We start from the raw sequence: 22,262 nt of genomic DNA, 5'->3' as shown, positions 1-22,262 counted from the left end.
GTTTTCTTATTCTGATTTTCATATGTAGACTTTCCTTGCTGACGTTGATCTGGGACATCTAGTCCTAGAAGAAGAAAGTGTGGTAATAACTTATAAGTTACAAACAAAGTAGTCCTTAGTCTGGAACCTAAGCTGGGTCATTTATTCAAATCCCCTGAGAATGTATACAACTCCAGATTCTGACTTACCAGGGCTGGATGGGTGCCAACCGCCCATTCAGCCATTGTGTGAAGCACCTGTAGACTGTAAAGACTTTGATGATGAGTTAATTTATGGAGGCTGAAATTCTTCATAGGTCTTTGCATTTGGCAAGACACAGACAGTATCTGAGAAGGTAATCATTTACAACCATGTCCACAAAAATCTCCTGTAGTAGGCATAACAGATCTTGGATGGGTAAAGATTATATTTCCTTTTTTTGTACTTCAGAAAGCTAATAATGACATAGTATTATATCCTTTTTTCTTCCTTTAAGTATCCCTATGTCTAGACCAAGCATTATTGTTGGTAGGTAGGAAGGGAAGAACTTGAATTCAGGAATTTTTTTTTTTTTTTTTTTTTTTTTTTTGCGGTGCGGTGGATTGAACCCAGGGCCTTGTGCTTGCAAGGTAAGCACTCTACTGACTGAGCTATCCCCCAGCCCTGAATTCAGGAATTTTAATCTCCTGTTTCTAAATGATTAGTTTTAACATATGAAGATTTGCCTCCACTACAGTTTTAGCTGTTGACTTTCCCAGCAGTGGGCATCCAGGTCATCCTCAACTCCCAGTGAGCACAGGTGAGGCAGCTGCAGGGAACATGAGAATAAATATCACTCCACATGTTTCCTTCAGAAACTGCTTAAGCATCATTAGGTCATGTATCCATAGGTAGAATTTCTGGGTCAAAGAACGTATGTTTACTTTGTTTTAATTTGTTTTTATTGTACACAAATGGAATAATACTGTTTCTCTATATATGAAGTAAAGTCCTACCATTTGTGTAGTCATATTTTTACATAGGATAATAGTGTTTGATTAATTCTGTTATTTTTTCCTTCACCCCACCCTTCTCACCCCTCTTTTCCTTCTATATAGTCCCTCCTTCCTTCATTCTTACCTCCCTACCCCCACTATGTGTCATCATCCACTGATCAGGGAGATCATTTGTCCTTTGGTTTTTTGAGATTGGCTTATCTCATTTAACATGATATTCTCCAATTTCATCCATTTGCTTGCAAATGCCTTAATTTTATTCTTCTTTATGGCTGAGTAATATTCCATTATATATATATATATATATATATATATATATATATATATATATATATATTTCAGTTTCTTTATCCATTCATCTATTGAAGGACATCTAGGTTGATTCCACAGTCTGGCTATTGTGAATTGAGCAGCTATGAACATTGATGTGTCTGCATCTCTGTAGTATGCTCATTTTAAGTCCTTTGTGTATAGGCCAAGGAGTGGGATAGCTAGGTCAAATGCTGGGTCCATTCCAAGTTTTCTAAGGAATCTCCACTCTGCTTTCCAGAGTGGCTGCACTAATTTGCAGCCCCCTCAGCAATGTATGAGTGTACCTTTTTCCCCACATCCTCTCCAATACCGGTTGTTGCTTGTATTCTTGATAATTGCCATTCTAATTGGGGTGAGATGGAATCTTAGGGTGGTTTTGATTTGCATTTCTCTTATTACTAGACATGTTGAACATTTTTTTATATATCTGTTGATTGTGTGTAGATCTTCTTCTGTGAAGTGTCTGTTCATTTCCTTAGCCCATTTGTTGATTGGGTTATTTGTATTCTTGGTGTAGAGTTTTTTGAGTCCTTTATAGATTCTGAAGATTAGTGCTCTATCTGAAGTATAAGTGGCAAAGATTTTCTCCCACACTGTAGGCTCTTTCTTCACATTGCTCATAGTTTCCTTTGCTGAGAGAAACTTTTTAGTTTGAATCTATCCCAGTTAATGATTCTTGCTTTTGTATGTTTACTTTTTTGACTAAGCACTTCCAGGTGACTCTTCTGAATATCTCAAACTGTCCACATGTCACCTGCATTCTATCATCTAGCTTTCTACCTTTGGTTGTGTAGCAGATACAAAGTGACAGCACACTGTTTTCATTGGTATTTTTTTTCTTAACATGTCTTCAAAAGCTTTTCACTTTGGGGGGATTTTCTCTTGTGAAAATGAGATTCCTCTTGATCCCCATGTCCATTCCTCTACTTGACTACATTTTTCTTTCGGCTCATGAATGTTGTCTGAATTATGTGGGATCATTTGTTCATTACAAGCCCTATCAGGTCCTTTCAAATGTTCAATTAGTAAAATTCCTAAACAGTAAGTAAGCACAGTAATTGGTGTACCAATATTAGAAGAAAAGTGTTGGATGATAGATTCAAAACACAAAGTTATACTTTATTATTTACAAAATAATAACAGTATTTACAAAATAATAAAAGAATGAAGCCATGACATAGACTGAGATAAAATATATCATCAGGACCTTAGATATTCTGTAATAAATCTGTATGTCTTGAAGTGTAGAATTGATCATCTTTCTGTAATGAAACGAAGCAAAGGTAGCAAAGCAAATGATAATCTCTTTACAATTTTCTGTGATTTGGTTGAAGTGGTAAAGTTGTATGTATTGATTATTGGGTCAAATAAGTTGATAATTGTTTTAGGTGCCATCAAACTGAGGTTTGTTGGCTGTGCATCAGGTTTCTGAGGAAAGCTAGGACTGTTAGTGACATGGAGCCATCACTGTTGGGATAGCCATCTCAGACTCCTGCAGCCTGAGTGCAATCTTGAACAGGAAATGTATTCGTTCCTTTTCATAAACTTCAGGCTATATGTGCACATTTAAGAATGATTCCTAGCTGTTTTCTCATCATTTGGGTCATTCTGGCCATATTTTTTGAGGCATTTTATGTGTGAGGCTTAAAAAAATAGCAGAATATTTTCTAAAGAAAAACCTTGTGACTTGTGTCATATAATATTTAATAGGTTTGTTCAGAAATCAAAAATTCTGTTCAGAATTATTTTCATCTGAGCCAGGTAAACATATTTGTAGGCATCCTGGAGAAATGGAAGGTTTTATCTTTAGCTCTGTCATCGTGTTTTTCTTTTAAACAAAATTCACAATTGGCACACATATCAGATGTGTGATTGGATGCCATTTAAATGACCCACTTTTAGATTTTAGGTATTTTTCCATTAATGCTGCATTTTTCACCACTTTTAAAACAGAAGATCTAGGCCAACCTACCAATGGTTAGGTGGATCCTGGTCTTCAGTTTGTCATATCCCTCCCTCAGTATCCCAGAGGTCATCTGCCTAGTCAGCTTCCTTACTCCTATTACTTCCCCTGCTTCCATAGTTATGACATGCTATACATGAATCAGGGACCCACGTGTTACAACATTGCATTCTCTGATTATCAGAAGTCCACCTTCCACTTAGCCATGCCTGACACAGCCAGTAATATTTACAAGCAAATGTTAGATTTTAAAAGATTCTATTTTATGTGCTCCTTTCTAAAAGAGCATTAGGCAGGACTATAGCACACATAATTATTCATTAAAGAACACTGTGTCAATTGTCACCCTCTGGCTCCAGGCTTGGGGGGCCCCTTGGCTCCACCTGCAGGCGAGACGCTCCTGGAGAGCTGGCTTGGCACCCAAGTGACCAGAAATGCCACAACTTCTCATCATCATACCCATGAATCTCCACCAGAGCACGGAATAAAATATTTATTTCAAAAAATGATGAAGGGAAGGTATGGAAATTGGAAGTTTGACTCTTTACAACTAAGAAAAATACAGTAAATTTTAAGTGTGAGTGAAGGTTGAAAATCATATTACAGGGACAAAACCAATTAGCAGTGACTATTCATAATGAAAACTTCATTGCCAGCAGACATGAAGACCATTTAATTCTCAGAAAAGAATTCAATTTATGCTAGTTACTTTTGAGTAGCTATGTATGTCTTTAAGAATATATCCACAGCACTTTTTGAAGCATATCCTCTGAAAGGAAATGTTGAAAATTTGAAAAGGGATCTAGTCCATATTTCAATTTTTAACTTGACCAATTTCAAATGTAGCATTGAGTTAAACTTCTGGTCAAAAATTTGTATAGATAAAACATTTAAAAGTAAAGGACAAGTTTCAAAAAGTGCTCCATTTGAGAGCGTCTTTACAAAATGTCAATTATTTTTCAATTAAAAACAAATTCTTCTTGTGCCCAAACATAAAATTTTAATGATTGTGGGGAGGTTCTTACCCACTATTGCTTAATAAATATTTGGATATAGGTTTCTGGGAAGTATGCTACATGTGTAATTTAACTTCTTTAGCCAGGTCTCTTCCCTGATTAGTTACCAGTGTGTTTATTTTGGTGGAAAAATATGAATATAGGGAAACTCATAAAAATCTTAGTATTGGTTGCAATGCCAGAAATCAGCAATATGCTCATTTTTCAAAGAACCCTTAAAAAGATGAACAATGGGAGAAAGTGTTATTTTAATGCTCTAAGCTTAACTACCATCCAAATAATTCACAGGCAAAACAAGTCTTGCAAGTATAAATTATGTAAAGGAGCACTTAATCAAATTTCAAAATTTACTCAATAGAAGAGAATTCACACTGGAAGGGAGCCCTATGAATTTAAAAAATGTATTAAAGCATTTCATTGTTCAAATCTTCCTAAACCTCATACATACCATGACAGTGATAAGCCCTACAAATCTGAAGAATGTGGCAGAATTTTTAAACAACAATCACCCCCTGTTAAGCATCAGAGGATTCGTGTTGGGGTGAAGCTCTGCAAGTGTAAAGAATGTGACAAAGCCAATAACAATTGCTCAACCATTTCTAAACATCTCAGGTGGCATAGCAGTGACAATAAATAAAGCTCACGTGGCTCACGTGATACTCAACACCAAATACATTGTACTGGAGACAGATTCTACAAATGTACACAATGTGCCAAAGCCTTAAAGAATTTTTCAGTCCTTACTCAACACCAGAGTACTCATGCTGGAAAGAAGAAGTAAAACTGTGAAGAATGTGGCAAAGTTTTCCATATAAGATCATTGCTTACTGGACACCAGAGAATTCATACAGGAGAGAGGCCCTACAAATGTGAAGAATGTGGCAAAAGGTTTTTTCAAAGCTCAAAGCTTACTCTGCGTGAGAGAATTCATACTGGAGAGAACTCCTACAACTGTGAAGCATGTGGCAAAGGTTTTCGTTACAGATCAAACCTTTTGATACACAAGAGATTTCATATTGAAGAAAAACCCTACAAATGCAAGAATGTGACAAAGCTTTTAGTCAAAGAGCAGGCATTACTGTACACCAGAGAATTCATACTGGAGAGAAGCCCTACACATGTGAGGAATGTGGCAAAGGTTTTAACCATAGATCATCTTTTAAGGAACAACAGAAGATTCATACAGGAGAGAGGCTCTACACATGTGAAGAATGTGGCAACGGTTTTAAATGTAGATCATATATTAAGAAACACCAGAGAATTCATACTGGAGAGAAGCCCTACAACTGTAAAGCATGTGGCAAAGGTTTTCATTACAGATCAAACCTTTTGATACACAAGAGATTTCACACTGGAGAAAAACCCTACAAATGCGAAGAATGTGACAAAGGTTTTAAGCAAGGAGCACATCTTAAAGAACACCAGAAAATTCATTTTAGAGAGAAGGCCTACAAATGTAAAGAATGTAACAAAACTTTTAATGAAATGCAAAAACCTATTCATACTGGAGAGAAGCCCTACCAATGTGCAGGATGTGGCAAAGCTTTTAATCAAGAATCCTACCTTATTTACTACCAGGGAATTCATACAGGAAATAGTCCCTAAACATGTGGAGAATGTGGCAAAGGCTTTCATTACAGATCAAATCTTACTGTACACCAGAGAATTCATACTGGAGAGAAGCCCTACAAATGTGGAGAATGTGGCAAAGGTTTTTGTTGAAAAGCAAACTGTAATAGCCACCAAAGAATTCATACTGGAGAGAAGCCATACAGATGTAAAGAATGTGGTAAATGTTTTTCTCAAACATTGCAACTTAAAGTACACCAGAGAACTCATTCTGCAGAGAAGCCATAGAACTGTAAAGAATGTGGCAAAGCTTTTAGTCAAAGATCAAAGCTTGCTGAACATCAGAGGATTCATGCTGGAGACTGGCCCTACACAGTTGTGAAGAATGTGGCAAAGGTTTTTCTTATAGATCAAACTTTATTCAACACCAGAAAAATCATACTGGAGAGAAGCCCTAGCAATGTGAAGAATGTGGGAAAGGTTTGAAGTAAAGAGCACATCTTGAAGATCACCAGAAAATTCATACTGGAGAGAAGCCCTGCATATGTGAAGAATGTGGCAAAGGTTTTAAAGGTCATATTTTAAGAAACAGAAGAGAATTCATACTGGAGAGCAGCCCTACAAATGTGAAGAATGTGACAAAGCTTTTTGTTGTAGGTCAGTACTTGCTCAACACCAGAAAATTCATACTGGAGAGAAACCCTACAAATGTGAAGAATGTGGCAAAGGTTTTATCCAAAGATTATACTTTATTGACCACCAGAGAATTCATACTGGAGAGAAGTCATAGCATTGTAAAAAAAAATGGCAAAGGTTTTGAAGTTCATGCTTTATTCCACATCAAAAACTTCATACTGGAGAAGACCTTTGTAAATGAAGCATTGTGCCAGTGACTCTAAGGATGTTTAAACCCTTATTCCACACCAGAGGAATTATAGCAAGTAGTAATAGAAATGTTAAAAAAAGTGACAAATTTCCCAACAGTTGTTTATTTACACCTTATTCCACCCCTAAAATTTCATACTTTGAAAGTATAAGTGAAAAAATTATCACAAAACTTTTAGTCATCATTCAAACATTACTAAGAAATGAAGAAGTCATAATGTATACAAACTCTAAAATTGTAAGTAATGTGTCCAAGCCATTAATCAAATTTTAAAACATTCTTCAAAATATGAAATTTCATACCTGTAGTGAATGTGGAATAACATTTGCTCAAAATATATACAATTGATAACAAAATACTTAAAATAAAAATCCTTTTCAAACATAAAAAATAAAAATAAAAAAAAGAACACTGTGTTTTAAGTGTCCTCCATTGAAAAGTTGACAGGTCTCTGACACACTTTTTATTTTGGGGTATTATTTATAGGGAATTATAGCAGGTATGTGATAGTGGAATAAGAAGTCTTCTATCCATTTTATTCTTTTCCTCATCATTTTTGTGAATAAGGATAAGATAGTTATTCCAGTGCAGATGTTTCCCACTTGTATGAATGGATGCTGGGTGTTGCCTGCTGCTTGGATGTGTGCATATTATGCTTGACACTAATATTGTACTTGGTGAGTGGCAGGAAGTCAGTACTGAAGTTGAGCTCTTGTTTTCTAGCAGCTGTGCTCAAGATCCTTGATGTGCCTTCTGCAGTTCTGGCTGCGCTCTTCAAGTTCTTCAAGGTGACTGCCTGGTCATCAGAATCATGGTGTCTGCCCTTAGAGCATGTAAAGCATTATTTCATGAGTGGGGAAATGGTCATGTGGAAGGTTCCTGAGAGGAGAGATCGTTGATAATGGACTCTGTGTGCCCCACCAATGAACTGTTTTTTCTTCTTTGGTTATCAGGAAGAAAGTGCCTTCAAACACCTGTGCACCTGGGAATCCAGGCATCTGCTTCATTTCAGAAGAAGCATTCATGATTCATTTCAAGAAGACTTGAACGGGAAGAACTGAGCTTTAGGTATACTGTAGGTACTTTGCATTGCAGATGGGTTAGAAGAGAGAAGAGCTGCTTCATGGGATTTTATCACATTTTTCCTGAAAGTCCCACACACAGGTGAGTCACCAACATATTTAGAAGCCATTTCCCAACCTTTTTAATGGAATCGAATCAGAACCCCTGATGATGTGGAAGAGCCATAATTAGTTTGGATGTTAATCATGTATTTCATTCCTGAGCTCATTGCTCAATCCAACCATTCTGCCTTGAGTACGTGAACTTCTACTCAAATCGCAGGCAGTGCACTTGCTTTGTGAGAACATCACCCTGATTCAGTGAGCCTGATGCAGGCTGCAGCTACTCAGTGTTCTTGTGAAGGCCTATTGGTGTGGCTGGTCTCTGACATCCTCATCCAGCCCTGCTTAGAGTAAGGGGTTAAGGGTCCAGGCAGGTACCTTGTTACTCTCGACCTCCATTGCCATTGGGCCTCTTCAGTGTCCCTGCTCTTGTGGCCTGGGCTTAGTGAATCTGAGGTTTGGAATCCCACTGTGTGTCCAGATTCCAGGCACTCCAGCAGCCTCATAACTGGTACAACCTTCCTTAATTTTGTTTGAGTGGGAGAATTCTCCCACCCATCCTCCTCCATACTTATCACACATTTTGTAACTTCACACTTGAGGACATTTATTCATTGACTTAGTTCTTAGTGATGATGGTTGCTAAGATTTCATCATTCATTCAAGATCATACCACTTGCATGGTGGGGCTAGAGCACTGATCTTCCTAATATATTTTACAGGACTCTCTCATTTAGGCTATGACTGCCTCTGAAACACACACTACATTTGGAGTGTCAAGATTCTTGACACCGCCTCTTTGGCAAGTATACGTTCTCTTCCAAATTGGAATGTCTTAAACATTCCCGTTTGGATGTTTGTGGAGGTAATGCAGGAGAAATTTCATTTAAAATATAGAAAACACAACAAATAACAGTCCTATTTTTTACACTAAGCACCTGTAATTAATATCCATTTCTTTCTGCTTCTATGAGTTGCTCCTTTGAATTTTTGAAGAAAAAATTGCTGGAGAGCAAGGTCTTAAGAAATAAATGTCAGTCATTCTCAGTGTTCTGAAGTGAAGAATGTGTTCAGGATGTGAATGCTTTCCAGCCAATGCCCATCTATGGCTTCATGACAGGCCAATCAGAGGGTTCTCTCGGGTAAACTGTTCGATCCCAGTAACACAGGCACCAGCCCCTGCAGTGTGTGCATAGCCCTTTACCCACGTGGGCTGACTTGGCACTTTTCATGCCTCATGACTGACACTGTGCCGTCATTAGAGTGTGTCTGTGTCCCAGATGTGATATGCATGGCCAACATGCTACAGGCCTGATGCAGGCAGGTCCTAGGCTGCTCCAACAAACCCTGCAAACTAGGTGCCATACAGCAGAAGAGAGGCCTTCTGTCCAGTTCCAGAGGCTCCTGGCAAGAGGTGTGGGCTCTTCCAGTGCCACAGTCTCTCACGGGGTTCCCAGGTAGTGTCCTCCCCAACTCTCCCAGCTCTTTCCCACTCTCCTGCTACTGCCCACAATCTGTTTTCCTTTCTGGGCCATCCAGTCTCTGCCTCAAACCTCACACAGCCAGTTTACCTGGGTCTCTTTGTCCAAACTCCCATTTCTACAAGAATTGCAGACATTGGATTTGGGACCTATTTAAACTGTGTTCCTTCATGGGACCTCTCCTTTACTTCATCAGTGTACAAAAACTGTTTCCCCACAAGCTTGCACCCACGTTTGGGTGAACAAGAATTTTCAGGGGACACTCTTCTCTCAAGTACACTGGCCTTATTTCAGAGCTCTCCCCACTGAGGCTTCCTGGTACCCCTTGTCCTAAATGGTGTCATGGTAGGTTTCGTCTTCCTGAGTGAGAGGATCTAGTGACCTGGTAATTAACTCTCTCTGAAAACACCAACACTCTGCAAGGGCTCTGCAGAGCTTTGCATTTGATCTATTCTCTGACGTGTGCAACGTGTCCTAGAAAGTGGACTGACCCCCTCCCTCCTGAATGCCCAATGCTTGATACTCTTTGAAGTAAGTTGTTATTTTGGATTCTTTCTTTAGTAGGCAGGTGCTTGAATCCTCTCCTTGAAGGTTTGCAGGCCTAAAGACCAGATGTGTCAGGATGTCATCTTGAAGAATATCAGCTCCTATAAGCCCTTATCTTGGTGGTAGTTGTTCCTCCCCTGGATGCAAAGCAAGAAAATGCATTTGGCCCTGTGTCCATCCTCCTCCTTCCACAGACCCAGCAGCTGCAAATCAAAACTATCAGGAAAGAAATTGTATCTCTGTGGACATTTACTTGTCATTGTTTCCTAGATCATACAGGTTCATGGAGAATTACATTGTGATTTTATTGTATTAGGTGTCAGAAACATCATTATGGGTAGAAGATATGGAAACACTCTGGCATTTTTAAGAGACTTGAGCATGTGAGGACTGTGACATTCTCCGTGCACTTGGAACAGACCTCTCATGTATTTTCAGTGATGTTTCTAATTTCCAGACTTGAGAACCTTTAGGGCTTCACTGTGAGTCAGCCCCATGGGAATGCAGTAGTTGGGTAGTCGGAGGTGGTGTGCAGAAACTCAGTGAGGGCTTGAAAGACCACATCCCACACCGCAACCAGGAGCAGAGAAGTGAGCCCTCTCCCCATGTTGTAAGTTTATCTCTTGTTTTATAACAAGATCATATCTTGTGAAATTTTGCATACATTCTCAATAATTCCCATACATTTGGATAATCTGGGAAGCATAGATTTCATTGTTTTTTCTCCCGCATGATGTGTTACCAGGTGGGAACTTGAAGACATGATCAGGCTATGGAGTCTCCTCCTTTGGGAAGGGGCTACTCAAAGAAATCCTTGTTCCTCTTTTACCTTCTGCCACAGGAGGACATAAGAAGGTTTTCAGATGTGGGTACCTGACTTGCAGCCTCCAGAATTTGAGAAATAAACCTTGTGGTATAAATTACCCAGTTTCCTGTATTCTGCCATCACAACACACACAGTTCTTTGAGAGTCGATCAGCAATTCCTTTATTTTTAAATTCTGGTAAAATACACCAAACATCCCTTTTTAATTCAGAGGCTTTAAGCATAGGCATGTTGCTGTCTAGACGTCACCACCGTCCCTCTCCAGAATTCAGATGGACATACTGACCAGACTGACTTCGAGTCCCTTACACAGGCTCAAGAAAGGATCATTCTTCTTTATGTTTTTATGAACAGGATTATTGGGAATCTGGGTTAAATACTACAAAATTTGTCTTTCTTGGACAATGTCATTTTCAAAAGGGTACAGCTCACCCCCACTCCTGGGGATCCAGGTCCACTGCCAATTCTGCAGGTGTGTCAATCTCAGCCTCAGTGTCAGGCAGTGGTAATTGTGCACATAAGCAGTGTGTCCAAGTCAGTGGGCAGCTGTGACCCCAAGATCTGGGCTATTGGATCCCAGCAAGTGGGATCCCCCATCTTCCAGGTCTTTGCAGACTGATGTGCACCAAGGCCGTGCGCATGGTGGGTTCAGGAGGTGCTTGTAGGATGAGTCCTGAGGTCGTAGGAGGGGCCATCCCAGTGGTGGAGAGGATCCTTTTTTCTAGCCAGGTGTTGTGTTGTGGGTCATGTTAGACTAGAAGTATGAGCAATGCCTAGATTGTTCTGGTCTCTGTGGGCCCAGCCTTGGAGCTGACAACTGTTGTGGCCTCCTAAATACTAAGACTCAGGAATCCCAGAGGAAAGGGTAGTCCAGAGTCAGTGGAACATGAGTGTCTTTAAGAGCACTTTTGTTCTGCGAGGCAGGGAAACATTGTGATGACACCTGAGGCAGATATGCATGCTTCAAGTCCAGGTGGAGTTGCTGAGGAGCAGCCTGGGATGGCATGTGGCTTCCCCACCTCCACACACCTGGGGCATCCCGGGGCTCTGAGAAGCACAGTAGCAGGATGAGCACTGAGAGGGTCCACTGTCTCTGCAGAATGAATGGGCTTTCTTCATGGCCCCCAGCAATTCCATGTCACACCATCTGATCCCAGAGTCCTGAGCATCTTGTTGATGCTCAGTCTGTTGCCACATTTCTCTACATTTCAGAACCCTCTTGGCTCCCACTGCAATCATTTCCTTGAAAATCAAACCCTGGATGGTGGGCTACATATCATCCAGAGCTACCCAGACATATTCCACAGTGTCACCATCTCTTTGTGGGACATGAACAGTTGACCATAGCAGGTTGGGGTAGGCTACAAGCACCCTGGGATCCATGTTCAAATCACATCAGGACAATCAAGAAACTGAGGAAGCAGAGAGGGGGGATTGATCAAGGCAGATGGCTCAGGAGGTCAGAATATAGAGTGGAATGGAGAGTTCTGGCAGGGGCGGTTTTGAGGTTTAGAAATGGTGTGCTGGTGGTGGCTGGGGTGTCTCCATCCTTCCCAAAGCCTTCACAGGTCGAAGATGCCCCAGAGTGTTCATAAATAGATACAGTGGGAGGTCCATCGGTCACCTTTTTCCTGTTGAAGTATGATGCCCCCTTTGTGTTTAGGGGCATTCTAAGGGAAAGCCTCACTTTTGCTTAAAAAAAATAAGAAAATTTGTGGGGAGAAAAAAGATGCATGGGCCTGTGACCCAAGGACATACATGTTCCCAGAATTTTCTGGTGGCCGTAGTTGTCCATTCATCCATCCATCCATCACCCACTAATGTCCTTGGGTCTTTTGAAAGTGCTCTCCTTGTCCTGTGTTTCCTGAAGAGAAATCATCTTGGGGTCTCGGGGGAATAGGGACATGTGTTCAGCAGAGGGCGTTGGTACACTGAGTATCTCAGAGGCAGTCCTTTTTGGAACTCAATGGTCCTCATTTTGGAATGGGCTAGGGTACTATCCATGGTTAGGGTGAGGACACCCTGGGACCTGCAGAGGGAAAGAGGGACAGTGGAGACTGATATTTCTCCTGGATTTGAGAGGACTTAATTTTGCGCCTGGGAACCTGAAACCTCATTACCTTAGGACACACACACTCAGATCAAGGTTTTGAGAGCAGTGTCCTTTCTGGGGTACAGGGCTGGTTTTAGCACCAGGAATTTCACTGCTCTCCATTGTAGTGGAGCAATTGGACCCAGGAAAGAGAGCCTGTGGTCTTGCTTTGTCCACAGCAACCCATGTCATGGGTCCTCCAATCACCAGCATTTCTGGATAAAAGAAGCCACTCAGACAGGGTTTTCTAATGAATTCTCTTGTGTTCACTCATTACTGTGATCTGGTAGTTACCCATCCAAGGGTCCTGTCAGCATGGACATGACTTAGTCACCACCATGAGTTCTACCCTATGGTGGCTGCAGATATACAACATCTGAAAGCAAATGCACATGAAAGAAAAGAGCAACAGCCAAGGCCAAAATAGGATCAGGTGTGAGAAGCAAAGCAGGAGTCACTGGGGTGTGGGGGATGGACTCAGTGGGGTGGCATTGCCTCTGGAACCAGAATGACACGAGGGGTCAGCCCTGCTCATTGTGGGAGCAGTGCGTTGGGGAAGAAATTGGGAAACAGGATTGAGTTTGGCCACAGGAGGAGGTTGGATTCATGGCCAATGTGGCTTGGAGGGCACAGGCAGACAGGGATAGGCTAGTGCACACCCCAAAGCGTGGAGGCTGGCTTGATGTCCACGGTTCTGAAACACCAGCCCTCTAAGTCATGACTGACAACTACAGGCATTGATGAGGTCAGTTTCTGTGCACCTGCATCCAAGGTGGCTCAGCCGGACACCTGTTTTCAGGAGACTGGGACTACAGTCTCCTTTGAGGCTCAGCTGGGAGGATCTGCCTCTGGGCTCATGCCTGAGTTCTTGGGAGAATCCCATTTGGCTGAGCCTTAGTGGTTCTCTGATGGGAGGATAGGACACTGTCATGTCTTTCTCACAGGACAGTGTCGAAAGGACAGCTCATGATGGATAAATGTTGATTGCCTGGTTCAAGAATGAAAGTGAGACTGGGAAGCAATACTGGAGATAGGGATCCAGACAGAAGCCATAGGCTTCCCAGAACTCCATCCTGGAGATGATATGCCATCACCATTGCCTGCTTCTAGTCCCATGGATCCAGAGACAGAGTCTGATCCACCTCCAGGAGAGAATGTACTGGCTTTGGGCAGCAGAGTGCTGTGGTACCACAGAGTATTTGTGAGGCCCCCACCTCATAGCCTGAGAAGAGGCACTTGGGCAATTTGAAGTCTCATAAGAGGCCTTGGGTGGTCTGTGCCAGAGAGGTCTGCCTCTGAATCTCCATCCGCTCCAGCTTGTCATGGTGCAGAGTGGGAACAGCAGCCAAAAGGGACCGACCTTGTCCAGAATCCTATGAGGGACACAAGCCTGATTGAGTTGGGGTGCATTCTTTGTACCCTTCTTGTGATTGTACCATTTCTATGATTGTGCCTTCATAACCTACGAGTCCTGTCTATTGTTTTCAGAGATAGTCCAGGTATTTATTGGCAAATATATCCAACGACTACCTAGAAATCAAAGGCTACATCTATACCCTGAAATGTTGGGGACACTGGGGAGCCCAAGAGAGGCACAAAGTTTGGTCCAGCGTCACAGAGCTGGTGAGAAGGAGGGTCTGCTTGTGAATTCAGATTTGAATCCTCATGCTGGAACTCTATCGGGAGCCAAGGTGGGCAGGATCTGGTGGGTGTAGTTGTTGGTGAACATGTATTCAGTTGTGCACGTGATGTGGGTTGAGGTGGGAGCAATCAGCAGCCCTTGTGGTTTGGGGAGTAGTCTTGTGTGAATAAGAGGCTCGGGTAGAGGCAGCACAGGATGTGACCTCAGTGCCTTGACGATGGATCAAATGGAACATGGAACCCTGGTACCCAGGCACCCACTTCACTGAGCAGCCCATCCCAGTTCAGTCTGTTGGAGACACCGGAGCGAGAGGGATGTTCTCTTGTTGTTTCAAAAAATGTCGAGCCTCAGGCCCCCAGGAATCTCAGGGGGACCACCGTGCTCTTGTGTGGGAAGAGGGGGTGAGGTTTTGTCCTAGACGCCAGAGTCTGGGGACACTTTCCCAGAGAAGCTCAACAGCAACACTGAGCAGCACAGATCAGCAGATCAGGTGAGCACAGCTGGCCCTCATTTAGGATCCCTCATTAATGGCCCACCACTCACACTCTGGCTCTGTGTGTGTGTGTGTGTGTGTGTGTGTGTGTGCCAATGAGACCTGTCCCATTCTGCTGTTAATTCGTTATATTGGGATAAAGCATTTTTGTGATTGCTACCAGTTCCATTTTTGATCCCACCATTCTTGTTCAAAACCAGGGTGAAAATGATCTGGTTCCGAACATGGATGAGCCCTGTGGGATAGAGACCTTGAAGGAAACAGAGAGGCAGAGATCATGAACCAACTGGTGCCTGTCTTTTTTGGTAGGAACCCTGACTGGGGAAGCACCTTCAGGTCTATTTACTCAGGTTTCATCACCAGCCAGCAGGTGCTGGAGCCGCTCTTCCCAAGGTAAGACCGTACCTCCAAGACCAAGTGTACCATCGCCTCATGCTTGGGTCTTGAGGAAGCCATGTGTCTCTCAGAGAACCAAATGCTTTGTGAGACCTAGGGGGATCAGAGGACCGAGCTCATAGTATACTGTCAACACCAGGTGGGTGGCAGTGGGGAATGACCTCACCTTCTTAGGCAGACAAAAGCACCCTCTCTCACTACCTGGTCCACAGAGGTGTGTGGAGCAGCCTACACACATTGGGCTCTGCTGTTCGAGGCTGTACACTCAGCTCAATTCCAGTGGGCTCATTGAGGCCTGGGGTTTCTTTCTTGTTGCTTGTTCTCTTCCTGCATGGAGAATCTCTGTGCTAGGGGCCTGACTTTCTTTAGGCCTTGGGGAAAGTGCTTTTGCATTAGAAATTATGTTCCAGATTCCATAGTGCTGCAGAACTTCCCTTTTTAGTTACACCCAGACAGGAGTTGGGGGCTGGCAGCTCCCATGCCCAGTGAGATATGTGCAAAGCAGATGTTTGGCCTCACTCTTGCATGAACATACAGAAAACACCCACTATGGGAAGACATGTTGCAATGCATGATGACCATTCAGTTGAAAATGTGGTAAAAATCTGCTATCTTGTCTCTTTTGATGGACATAAAGGAAAAGGAGTTGAAGGAGGGAAAAATGAAGAAGAAGAACATGAAGAAGACCACAACCAGAAGTAGAAGATGAAGAACAAGAACATCATTAAGTAGAAGAAGAAGAACAACAACAAGATCGAGAAACACAAAGAGAACAAGAATATAACAAGAAATAGATTGAATATATGAATTGTTCTCCTCTCTGAAGGAGCCTATATTGATGGTATGAAGTTTGTATTTATCACTTCTGTACATTACAGAACAGGATCTGTACAATTTTATTTTCCTTTCACCTTCCTGATATCAGTTGCCCAAAAGTAGTTAGTAATCTCATGAAGACTTGTTCTAAGTCATCACAATTGAAAATTTCTCAAGTGTTTCCTTTCTTTTTCATTGTAAAATTAACTATTTGGGGGTGAGGGTATGCCAGCAAGAAGCTATTTTGGTTGATTGTCAGAGGAGTCCTCTTCATTTGTGTTAAGTAATGTTTACAAGAGCAAGAGGTGCTGATAGAATAATTGTGTTATTCTTCCCACTTCATGATTTCTCTCTTATAGACATTGTTTTGCACTATTGGGCTCCACGTTTCTTTTTCTCATCAGATGATTTAAATATATTTGTCTAATTGCCTGATACACTGTGCTCCCATAAATTTAAATTGAGTTTGGTTTGAAAAAACTCTGAATGCAAAGGAGAATGATGAGGAGGAAATGAAGAATCAGCTGAGTCAAAAAAATAAAAAATAAAAAAATGGTTCCTAAAGGCACAAGTTTCCTGTGGACATCCTCCGTCCATGCCCAACACACCTCCAATTTATACCACCTCCTCACGTATGACTGGATTATTCCACTGCAAGGTCAAAGCATCCACCATCACATGATTTTCTGAACCCTGTGTGTGAACACTGTAGCTCCAACACAGGAGTGACTGATGGCAAACCATGATGCAAACGCCAGCATGGTCTCCGTGGTGGGTTCTACCTGAACAGAGAGGTTCTGGGGTCCAGGGTGCTTTCTGTTGGAAGCTGGTAGATTGGTTTAGATCCCGTCCATACTCTTTCCTCAGGGCATCCGCCTTCAGTGGAACATTATCTAGATTGGAAGGCCCTCAGGTCTAGAGCTCAAGCCTGACCTGGCAGATGCTGTCAGTCGTGGGGCATGTTCTCTTGTGTACTCCTTGAGTGTCACTCACCTTCCAACCTCTGCTCCACCCTCTCCAGTGCTGAGGATCCCTGCTGATGGCAATGTGCTCTATGCCATCAATCCCCACATGGACTTTGATTTTGTCCTCAGGAAAAGACTCACCAGGAAGTGGGCCAACAGCAAGACAAAGGAGGTAAACACCCACATTACTCACTCTTTACCCCTGGTGCTTCTTCACATCCACCAGGGTGACAAAAAGCCTCAGCTCCTGGACATATGTCCTAGAATGCCCATAGAGAACCCTGACAGGTGGGGGTGGCTGACAGTTTCTGGGCTCTGCTGATGTTTCCATCCCCCACAGTTGTTGGAGTCCACTTCTTCAGTGACTCCCAGGACCCCACAAGCTGTGAGCAGCAGCTCTTCAGTGGCAGCCAGACCACTGCCCCAGGCCACTGAAAGCAATGACTCTCGTACCAAGAGTGTCACCAACAGCAGTTCCCTACTGCCTCATTACAACGAGCAGGCAGAAGACAGCAGCTTCGTACAGGTCAACCTGGAGGAGCAGACCAGGAGAGATTTACAGTGCATCCTGGTAAGCCTCCTGGCAGGGCTGTCTCCTGCATGAGCACAGGTGGGAGTGGTCGTCAGTTTCTGGTCTTTGCTGATATTCTATCCCCCATAGTTGTCAGAATCAAATTCTGAGGCCTCAGCCATGGTGCATAACATCAGCCCAACTTCCAGTCACATCTCTTCTCAAAAGGTTAGGCCCAAGCCGATGGCCAAGAAACACATGAAGAAATCCAGGGCCATTGGATGCTTAACGGGCAGATCCTCAGGGATCCGGTCCAAGAAACAGGTGAAAGACAGCTGCCTCATAAACGTCAGACTACAGCAGTAGAGTGCAAAGGATGGCAAGTCTGTCCTGGTAAGCCTGGCAGAAGAGGTGTCCCCTGGCGCTATCCCAGGGCAGGGAGAAAACACAAATCCCATGCCATGGGCTACTCTTGTGTTCTTGAATTGGGAGTTTTTCAATGGTCAGGAAGGAGAGATGGGAATAAAGAAGAGCGAGGTCACTGTTAAGGGTTTGACCTGAGTTGAGGGAGAGCATGACCATTTCCACCCCCATTTGTGAGGGAGTCTGTGTGTTGGATGACAGTGTGCAGGCCAGAAGTGCAGGGGCAGGTCTTGGTGGGAGGTGAGAAAAGGACAGCATGCAGGATGCAGGATGCAGGCTGCACTGTGTGGGATGAAGAATGCTGGTGCACATGGAGGAGGAGAGCAACACAAGATTCTTCCTACCCCTTGAACAGGGTGCCAAGGGTATCGCTGTAGAAGCAATATTATGTGGATGGAGCACACTCCACCTCCAGGGAGGTGCTGTACAGGGGCCCATTCCCATGCCACCCTGGCTGAATGAGGTGTCCTCCTCCATCCCAGGCAGTACTGAGCCTCTGGAGGCCAGAAGCTCTCGTGGCTATCATTGGTCTTCCCTCTGAGTGTGCTCTGTGCCCTGAAAATCACAAGCAAATTCTCTTGGGTGTCTGCCTGGGCCACCCCCAAATTCACCCTGCATTTTGCAACAGCCCTGGGAGAGAGGAGGTCACTGGTCCATTCCTTCCATCATGGTGGCATGAGAGTATTTCTCTACCCAGGCTGTGGAGTCCTTTGACCCTGAGTGAAATGTGGCTCCACAAAGGGCAATGGCAGAGCCAGGCAGACCGTAGTAGGAGGATTGGTGTCATAGCCCTGAGGAAGGCCCCAGGCGATTACCAGGTGGCTACCCTCAGGTAGTGGAGTAGTGAGTAATGATGGTGCCCCTGTATTTAGAGCTGAGCTTCCCTCTGAATGTCCCTGACACTGTTCTTGGTTAGCCACCACCCCAAGGCCCATTTCCTCAAGGCCTATCTCCCACGTTGATGCAGGTGACATGCAATGATAGGGCTCCAGCCGACATTCACAGGGCCCTGGAACATCACTTGCTGATGGAGGAGGAGCCAGAAGACTATGAGCTGGGACAAATCATCTCCCAACAGCACAGTAAGTGGGACAATCAGATGGTGGGGAGCCATGTTGAGGAAGTGCACTCAGGTCAACTCGTAGCCCAAAAGAGTAGAATCTGACCCAGATGAACACTCCAACAGGGACTGGTGGGCCTGGTGCACAAAGAAAACCACACTGGCACTGCTGTAAAGGCCTCTAGGTTCTCTGATGAGCCCCAGGGGCTTGTGCACCTGGACACAGGGTTGGACACAAGGTTGTGTCCAACCCTGGACAGCAACAGGCATTCAATGCTGACATCAGTGAGGAGTGAGGAAGAAAGCATTCTTGCAGGGGTCATGTGGTCCCAGGGCTCACTGAGAGGAGTGTTTGCAGAGGAAGATGGGAACACAGGGGCTAAGGATGCAGTTGGTGCATTTGTAGACTGAAGCAGTACTATTGAAAGCCTTCTCCATGACCAGAAATCCACTCCCTGTGCAGAGCATTGTCAGTATTCTAGCAAGCAGGAACAGGACTAAATCTGAAAAAAGAACAGACTGGGGGACAGCCTCAACAGTCTGACACTGCACAAATGGCCAAGCCTTCTGTGCCTGAGTCCAATTGCCTAGATGGAATCAGTAGAGCCAGGTTATTTTCCCTCACTAAATCAGATGAGGTTTCCTAGGCATGTATGCCACAAAGCTGACCTGTAATTAATGCCATTGCTGTTTTCTTTTCTGTGAGCCAAAACCCTGCAACAGCCATGACCCCTTTCTGTCTACACTGAAAACTGCATCAAAAACCAGCCTATGAAACATTCTCTCATATCCTAATCCACTAATTCTGTTAAGTGAGTAGAGTTCATGGAAGTAGAAGGCTAAAGCCTTGGTAGGCTGGGAAATTCATAGCACAGGTACACCCATCCAAACCCAAATAGTGAACAGACCCCTTTTAGAGGAGGGCGGCAAGAGACAGGTATTCAGACCAGGGACTTGCTGGCCATCTGAAACCCACTGGGGGTTGTTGCATCCCTGGACCATAGCAAAACATGGGAGTGAAGCAGTCCCTTTCCTTGTCTTTGGAATTATTGATCTCAGTAAGGCAGCATTTGGGATGTGGCCTCCCTTGTAGGATGCCTGGTCCACATGGAGCTGGCTAGCAACAATGGCAGAACATGGCTAACACGAGGTGTCTCAGTTGGTCATACTTTACTCCCTGTCAAATACTTAGGGAAAATAAGGGGACTCCTGTTTTGGCTCTGAGTTTCATAGCATTCCATTTGGTTCTGAACTGAGACTGTGCATTATGGAAGAGGGTGTAGCACCTGCAAGCTATAGAGCACTTGCCAACCAGGTGATAGAATGGGATATAAGGAGACTGAGAGAGGGCAGGAGAGAAAGATGGGAAGAAGAGGAGGACTTCTACTAGGAGGATGAGGATTAAGAGAAGCCCCCAGGGCTGGGGATATAGCTCAGTTGGTAGAGTGCTTGCCTCCCAAGCACAAGGCCCTGTGTTCAATCTCTGGTACCACAAAAAAGGGGGGGGGACCCCCAGCAAAAATATATGTGTGCCTAGGGCCTCTCCCTCTTCAGGTCTTCCTCCATCTATGCCCAACCTTCTTCCATTTTCTCCCACTGCTTAGTGTTCTCTTCATCTTGACTGAGTATTTCATGACCACATCAGAGCACTCATCATGGAGTGCTTCCCCCCAAACCCACCAGTAAACCTTCCTGAACTGGGGTTGAAACCTTGAGCATATGAGTCATCTGTGTAAGATTTCAGATGTAATCCCTAGGGGTATGCTTTGGCACAATCAAGAGGAACTCTGATCTTCTGGAGCCCAAAGCCTTTGGAGGCAACAGGCATTAGTCCTGGTGATGTCCTGGACCTAGTTTTTCTTCCGGGACGGTTGAGGATGTGTCTGGTTGTATTGGAGCTGATCTGGACAGCTCTCAGGTCTGTGGCTCAGGCCTTTCCTGGCAGAGACTGTCAGATGTTGGGGTGTCCTGCTCTGCAAGTCTCAAGTGCCACCTATCCAACCTGTACCCCTCTCTCCCCAGAAATGAAGATTCCAAAGAATGCAAAAGTCTTTTGCCAGAGTCCAGCCCTAGCAGGAGTCCATAAGTTCTACACAGGTAAACAGGGCATGGGGAGACAGAGTTGGCAATGGATGGAGAATGAAAGACACAGACTCTAGTTCTGATGCAATCAATCCCACTTTATTCTGGGGAAGTCTGGGTTTATATACATTTTTCTTCAGGCTATAATGGCAGTTTTGTGGTTAATATTAAAGAAGCTTCCAAAGCATAGGCAGAAAACAGCAACCTTACAGATTATCCTTACCTAATCACAATTGTTTTAAGAATATCTAACTACGTCAGTCAGCTAATACAATGTTAATTTCCTTAATATCTAAACTCTATGTGACCTAAGACTCTTCTTATTTTTCTCACGGTTAAAGCAATAGACAAGTAATCTCATGTGACCATCTCTACCAGGTCCATCTGGTTAATATCTAAATTGCTGAGATAAGGGCTACAGGAGGGCAGCAGTCCCAATAGTTATTGTGTACCAAAGTTTATTATAGGAATGACATATTCTTTGTAGGAATGAAGGAATGTTGTGAAACCTTATTATCTTACCTCACCACCCCACATAAACAAAACCATCGTTAGAATTTAACCAGCCTGTTGGAGACATAGGCAGATCTAGATCTATTTTCTCCAGAGACTTTCAGGGACTCATTGCATAGTTGCAAAATTATTTTTGACTTTGTTAGTGGTAAAGACCCATTGTTTTTCAGATTGTAAGTAATATTTTATGGAATTTTTGTTGTATTCCTGTCATCCCCTTAAGCAATCCGTTCAGACTGAAATGAGTAACATATTATCAGAAAAACACAGCAGAAAAAACACCATGCTCCGGAGCAAAACATCTGGCAATTCCTTTTAGGATGAGACTTTGCAAACATCCTCCAGAGGATCTTTGTCAAGCACTGGATGGAATTCCAGACACCCCCGCAGTCTTTTATGCTATGAATCCCCATGTCAGGAGATACTTTGTCCTGAGGAAGAGGACCTACTCTCAGGAGGAAAATGATGACTGGATCCCACCTCAACCTCCCTCTCATGAGACAACTCAGGTGCGAGGTCACCACTGGAACCCGTGGACAAGAATCTGTTCCTGTCTCTCTGGGCAGTGCTAAA

The 22,262-nt window shown here is 43.6% G+C and overlaps 1 protein-coding gene across 13 annotated transcripts in view; it reads left to right on the top strand.

The window, feature by feature from the left end:
* LOC306652349 (uncharacterized protein) overlaps positions 1 to 21,149 on the top strand; it is a 50,444-nt gene extending 29,295 nt beyond the window's left edge. For 2 of the 13 annotated variants that reach the window (XR_013761360.1, XR_013761361.1), the window contains exons 2-7: positions 7,674 to 7,884; positions 17,157 to 17,272; positions 17,441 to 17,671; positions 17,762 to 18,004; positions 19,002 to 19,116; positions 21,117 to 21,149. Coding sequence is in view for 1 of the 13 variants with exons in the window: in XM_079125300.1 (XP_078981426.1) it covers positions 17,157 to 17,272; positions 17,441 to 17,671; positions 17,762 to 17,977 (563 nt within the window). In the remaining 12 variants the exon portion in view is untranslated. Of the gene's footprint in view, positions 1 to 6,656; positions 7,554 to 7,673; positions 7,885 to 10,328; positions 10,482 to 10,616; positions 10,795 to 11,669; positions 14,915 to 15,123; positions 15,229 to 16,766; positions 16,907 to 17,156; positions 17,672 to 17,761; positions 18,005 to 19,001; positions 19,260 to 21,116 lie in introns of those variants that run through there. The other 11 variants (XR_013761362.1, XR_013761363.1, XR_013761364.1 and 8 more) reach the window with 11 other exon arrangements.
* Positions 21,150 to 22,262: the final 1,113 nt, after the last annotated feature.

The sequence above is a fragment of the Sciurus vulgaris genome (genome assembly GCF_902686455.1).
Source record: "Sciurus vulgaris genome assembly, contig: HiC_scaffold_178_arrow_ctg1, whole genome shotgun sequence".
NCBI lineage: Eukaryota > Metazoa > Chordata > Mammalia > Rodentia > Sciuridae > Sciurus > Sciurus vulgaris.
Note: the sequence above shows the minus strand (reverse complement) of the source record. Positions and strands in the feature narration are given on the sequence as shown.